Here is a 6,214-nt window from a genome sequence, read left to right on the forward strand (position 1 = left end):
GATTATGCCTTTAAAAAAAAACCTTGAATTATTACAATATTATTCTCCTTTGTGCAAAAATACACTCTGTAATTAGATTTGGTAACCTTTGAAGTTCCACTGTTAATTATTAAGGAATTTTCCTGCCTACTACTACCAAAAGGGGAGGTTACAATCTCTGCTAATATTCTGAAATGTGTTGTGTTCTTTCTGAATTGTTAATGTGGTATGCTTGCCATTGCTTCCCTTTTCCATCTTTCTTAGTGAGATTGGGCATAAACTAAGACTCATTTCTTAGTAGCTGTATTTTAGACATCAGTCATTTTTAGTTGGCATTTTAAGTAAAGCCTAATTGCTCTCTCTTTATTATCTTGTTTTCTGATAACATTTTTCATAATCTTTTTATTTACTTGTTCTTATTACTGTTTCAGATTAGTCTTAGAACCAAATTTGTATGAATTACTAATGTCATAATAAAGGTAATCTATATATATTGATTTTTTTTTTTTTTTAAAACCACAGGACCTACCAGATAGTATTCAAGTAGGTGGCAGGATATCACCTCAGACAGTTTGGGATTATGTGGAAAAAATAAAAGCATCAGGAACCAAGGTGAGGAAAACTTTTTTCACTCTACCAGCATGGGAAAATGTTTAGAAAGTAAACAGTTCAGAATTATTTTGCAAGGGTGCAAGGTCTCCTGGGGAAAGGAAGCAATACACATTTTAAGTCTACATAACACACCTCACAAAACTGAACAAAAGCCATTTGCTGAGGCTATAAACAGTACAGCATTTTTTTTTCCTCTCGTCTTCTGGGATGCTCTCTTTGTGGCTTCTGTTAATGTTTTAGAAGAAATGTTTTAGAGTAAATATTGAAATTCACCCTGGAATTTTGTCTTACTTCTATTATAGACATGTGTTTGAGTGAGGGCACAGCTAAGCTATTGTAAAAGAAAGAATCTAAAATATAGTGACTCAAAGAATATAGAAGTTGATTGGAGTGTTGTCCTCAGCAGTCAAACATACCAAATAGGAATAAATGAGGAATACCTGTCTAGTTGTTTCAAAGGCAAATTGCAGTCATCAACTTCCATTGGAAAGAACCTAGTCACATAGCCATACATAGGTGCTAGGGAGGCTGGGAAATGTAATTTTTATTGGATGGCCATGTACCCAGCTAAAAGTTAAGGGCTTCTCATTAGTAATAGGAGGAAAGGAGAAAAGATACTGTGAAATGGCTCTATCACAATAATATTTCTCCTTTTCCTTTTTCTCTCTACATTTTCTTTTCTTTTCTTTTCTTTTTTTTAACTTATAGAATATTATTACTACAGAGGAAAATTTAATCATTAGAAGAAATTGTTTTTCCCTCCAGAGGATGTGATAGTACCTAGTATATTACAGTCATTCAATAAATAAATCTTGAATAAATAAATGTTACTTTTTTGACTCTTTTTCTAGAAGTCTCTAGTTTTCCTTTGGAATGAACCAAAATGGATAATCTTAAGCTGAAAAGAATGTTTTGTTCCAATATAGATTTTTAGAATTTAAATCGATGTAGTGTGAAAATACAAATTAAAGCACTAATAAAAATGAGAAGTATTACTCTTGGGCATTTTGAGAATCAGTCTTTAATCCACACATATATTACTGCCCAACACTTTATAGTATATTCCAATTTAACAGATTTAAACACGCTGTAATAGTTGTTACTAACATACATATGGTGATTTTTACTCTAAAAGAGGGCAGTTTAGATGACACACATTTTATGAGAGATAGAGTCATATTTTAGCTCATTCACGTTTTCCTTAGGAGCTTGCATCAGTTTTAGGCTTTGCAGCAAATCTGGCTCTCCCATTTCGGCCATATACCATTATGAAAAAAACATTGTTTTTGAACACTACCAAATTAGTAACAAATTAGGACTGTCTTTTCTATCTGAAACAAAGCCGGGAACCTAGAGGCAAGCAAGAAAATTCCTGAGTAAGCCAAATTACTTTACAAAATTTATGGTCTATATGTGTTTAAGGTCTCTTCATCCAGCCCTTTTTATTTCTAAGTTCAGTGCCTAGTAACTGGATTATTAGTGGATTTTTCTATTGTGTATATAAATGTATAGTAGGGTGGAAGTATTGGTTGCTTTGAGTTCCCAGTGGGTCAAGAACATAGGCAGCCCTTTGTGGAGGTTACAGCATTGGAAATCACGATATAGTATAGATATTAGAAGACTTGGGTTTCAGTATTATCTCTGCCACTGACACAGTTGTATCTGTCACCTTCATAAAAGTCGTTAATCACCTTGGGACTCCATTTCTTTACGTTTCCCTAAGAAGTGTAAGCCATCAGATAAAACAGATCCATCAGTGGATCAGTAAAGATCTTTTCTTAAGAGTTACTTCCTTTTAATATTCTCTTCTGTATTTAAGTTGGTAAACCATGTTACTTGGTACTATCATTATAAAGTTCAGTAGATTATTACTAATTGAGAAATAGTTTTAAAACCAAGATACTCTTTAGCTTATTATCTTAAACAATCATTTGTTCTTTTCTTGAACAGGAAATTTGTGTGGTTCGCTTCACACCAGTAACTGAAGAAGATCAAATTTCTTATACTTTGCTCTTTGCATACTTCAGTAGCAGAAAGCGCTATGGAGTAGCTGCTAACAACATGAAGCAGGTTAAAGATATGTACCTTATTCCTTTGGGTGCCACAGATAAAATTCCACACCCTCTTGTGCCTTTTGATGGACCTGGTAGGTATACATTTTAATAATAGGATAAGAATGAAATAACATGGGAGGTGGGACCAGAGTGAAAAGACTGATTCTGCCTTCTTTCTCAGGATCCAGCCGTCTAGAGATGGCTTTACAGGGCCAGGCATCATTTAATATCCTGTAATAAGTTAGAGGCAGAATTTTACCCTTTTTTGTAATGATCAAAAATAATGAATTAATGTTTTTGGTTTTATACAGGGCTTGAACTGCATAGACCTAATCTATTGTTGGGCTTAATTATTCGTCAGAAACTGAAGAGGCAGCACAGTGCCTCTGCTAGTACGAGTCATATAGCTGAGACTCCTGAAAGTGCACCAATAGCATTGCCACCTGATAAAAAAAGTAAAATAGAAGTTTCTACAGAAGAAGCACCAGAGGAAGAAAATGACTTTTTTAATTCCTTTACAACTGTATTACACAAGCAGAGAAATAAACCTCAGCAGAATCTTCAGGAAGACCTTCCAGCAGCAGTTGAACCTTTAATGGAAGTCACCAAACATGAGCCACCAAAACCTTTAAGATTTCTTCCTGGCGTATTGATTGGCTGGGAAAATCAACCTACTACTCTGGAATTAGCAAATAAACCTCTTCCTGTGGATGATATACTTCAAAGCCTTTTGGGCACCGCTGGTCAAGTATATGACCAGGCTCAGTCAGTGATGGAACAAAACACTCTTAAAGAAATTCCATTTTTAAATGAGCAGACCAACTCAAAAACAGAAAAAATAGATAATGTGGAAGTCACTGATAGTGAAAACAAGGAGATAAAAGTTAAAGTAGATAATCTTTCAGAATCCACAGATAAGTCAGCAGTAATAGGAGAAGAAACATCAATAGTAGGATCCTCTTCCATTTCTGCAGGGCCTTTGACGAGTCTTAGTCTCAGAGGTAAACCACCAGATGTTTCTACAGAAGCATTTTTAACAAATTTATCGATTCAGTCAAAACAAGAGGAAACTGTGGAGAGTAAAGAGAAAACATTAAAAAGACAGCTTCAGGAAGATCAAGAGAATAATTTGCAAGATAACCAGACTTCAAATAGTTCTCCATGCAGATCTAATGTAGGAAAAGGAAACATAGATGGTAATGTGAGCTGTAGTGAAAACCCTGTTGCTAATACAAGGTCTCCACAGTTTATCAACCTGAAAAGGGATCCTAGGCAAGCAGCAGGACGAAGTCAGCCTGTAACTACTTCAGAAAGCAAAGATGGAGATAGTTGCAGGAATGGAGAAAAACATATCCTTCCTGGTCTGTCACACAACAAGGAGCACTTAACAGAACAAATGAATGTAGAGGAAAAGTTGTGTTCTGTAGAGAAAAACTCATGTGTTCAGCAGAGTGACAATTTAAAAGTTGCACAAAACTCGCCATCAGTAGAAAACATACAGACTTCTCAGGCAGAACAAGCAAAACCCTTACAGGAAGATATTTTAATGCAAAATATTGAAACTGTGCACCCATTTCGAAGAGGATCAGCAGTAGCGACATCTCATTTTGAAGTTGGAAACACATGTCCATCAGAATTTCCTTCTAAAAGCATCACCTTTACTTCCAGAAGCACCAGCCCCAGAACAAGTACAAACTTTTCACCCATGAGGCCACAGCAGCCCAGCCTTCAGCATCTGAAATCTAGCCCACCTGGATTTCCATTTCCAGGGCCTCCTAATTTTCCCCCACAAAGCATGTTTGGATTTCCACCACATTTGCCACCTCCATTACTTCCCCCTCCAGGCTTTGGCTTTGCTCAAAATCCCATGGTTCCCTGGCCACCTGTTGTTCATCTCCCAGGTCAGCCACAGCGTATGATGGGTCCTCTCTCACAAGCATCAAGGTATATAGGCCCACAGAATTTTTACCAGGTTAAAGACGTTCGGAGACCAGAAAGGCGCCATAGTGACCCTTGGGGTAGGCAAGACCAACAGCAACTGGATAGGCCATTTAATAGGGGTAAAGGGGACCGCCAGAGATTTTATAGTGATTCACACCACTTGAAAAGAGAGCGACATGAAAAGGAATGGGAGCAAGAATCTGAAAGGCATAGACGCAGAGACAGAAGCCAAGACAAGGACAGAGACAGAAAAAGCAGGGAGGAAGGGCATAAAGATAAAGAGAGGGCACGGTTATCACATGGTGATCGAGGAACAGATGGAAAAGCAAGCAGAGATAGTAGGAGTGTAGACAAGAAGCCAGATAAACCTAAAAGTGAAGACTATGAGAAGGACAAAGAACGAGAAAAAAGTAAACATAGAGAAGGAGAAAAGGACAGGGATAGGTACCACAAAGATAGGGACCACACTGACAGAACTAAAAGCAAAAGGTAAAATTTGCAGGCTGCTTCAGGATTACATTTAAATAACTGTTAAATGTTGTATCTTGTAAACAAAAGAAAGATTGCCTGCTAGGATTGTGCCATCTTTAAAATTTTTACTATCAGTCATTTGCAGAACAGTAAATTCTATGTGTTGGTGCAGAGTGTCCTGTACCAGTGCTCATCATCCCTCTTCATACCAACTGTCCCTAGTTATAGGAATTTAATATTTTTAAAAATTTTACATTGCTGTATATTCAAAGATTTGTTTTATTAATATGCAATAAAGGCTTAGAAATTTTAGTTTTATTCCTTAATTGGTAAATATGGTTAACTATGGAATATATTTACTGCCTCTAGTGAATGTCCTTTATATAATGACTAATTTGGGAGTAATGTGTGGCTCTGTAAGTTTGTTTTAAATTGCACTGTTTTTAAAGAAACTGTAGAGGAGCAACAAAAATCCAAACAACTTCATAATCAGATTATGCTAATCATTTAGTTGAGCAGTTTTTGACCAAGAATCAGAAGCCCAAGGGGTACTTTTATTGCTTTAATCTGCACTCATTGAAGTCATTTATTACCATGTACTACAGCTTTGTGGTAGGTCATTGTTTTCATTTTCATTTTTGGCTCTTCAGAAACTTGAATACTTAAGCTTGTACATGATCTTGTGTTTTGCTATCCTTTTTACTGTAAAATGTAAATATTTTAAGGGATATTTTGATTCTAAATATGATAAAAGAATTTCTCACCTATTTTGTGTGTGTGACTTGAAATTCAGTAGTAAAAGAATTTCTTCTTTAAAGCTTTAATTACCTTCAACCATTGATTTTTCATTACTCAGCCAAGAACATATAGACATAGCTATCTATGTCAGGCATTAGATGAGGGGAAAAACAATTTTTTAAAATCTTAAATTATAGGCTGAGATGAATTGTGTAGTTCTAAAGAGGCTAGAATTTAGAACTACTTGTGAAACACTGTGCAGCTATAGCCCCCTTTTAGGTAAGTTTCTGAAAACTTTTACACCATCACAGTTTGGTACTCTGACTCACTCATCATTAAAATTAAAGACCACAGAACTTGAAGACAAATATGTTTTGAATCTTTTTATAAAATGTGATTTAGCCTAATTTGTAAAGTAA

General features: G+C 35.8%; 1 protein-coding gene across 2 annotated transcripts in view; it reads left to right on the forward strand.

Moving 5' to 3' along the window:
• The window catches only part of PHF3 (PHD finger protein 3), an 85,703-nt gene extending 79,824 nt beyond the window's left edge, over positions 1 to 5,879 (forward strand). For both annotated transcript variants that reach the window (XM_025381907.1, XM_025381905.1), the window contains 3 exons: positions 502 to 591; positions 2,542 to 2,737; positions 2,957 to 5,879. In XM_025381907.1, coding sequence (XP_025237692.1) covers positions 502 to 591; positions 2,542 to 2,737; positions 2,957 to 5,079 — 2,409 coding nt within the window. In that variant the 3' untranslated portion in view covers positions 5,080 to 5,879. The remainder of the gene's footprint in view (positions 1 to 501; positions 592 to 2,541; positions 2,738 to 2,956) is intronic.
• Positions 5,880 to 6,214: the final 335 nt, after the last annotated feature.

Source organism: Theropithecus gelada, chromosome 4 (assembly GCF_003255815.1).
Source record: "Theropithecus gelada isolate Dixy chromosome 4, Tgel_1.0, whole genome shotgun sequence".
NCBI lineage: Eukaryota > Metazoa > Chordata > Mammalia > Primates > Cercopithecidae > Theropithecus > Theropithecus gelada.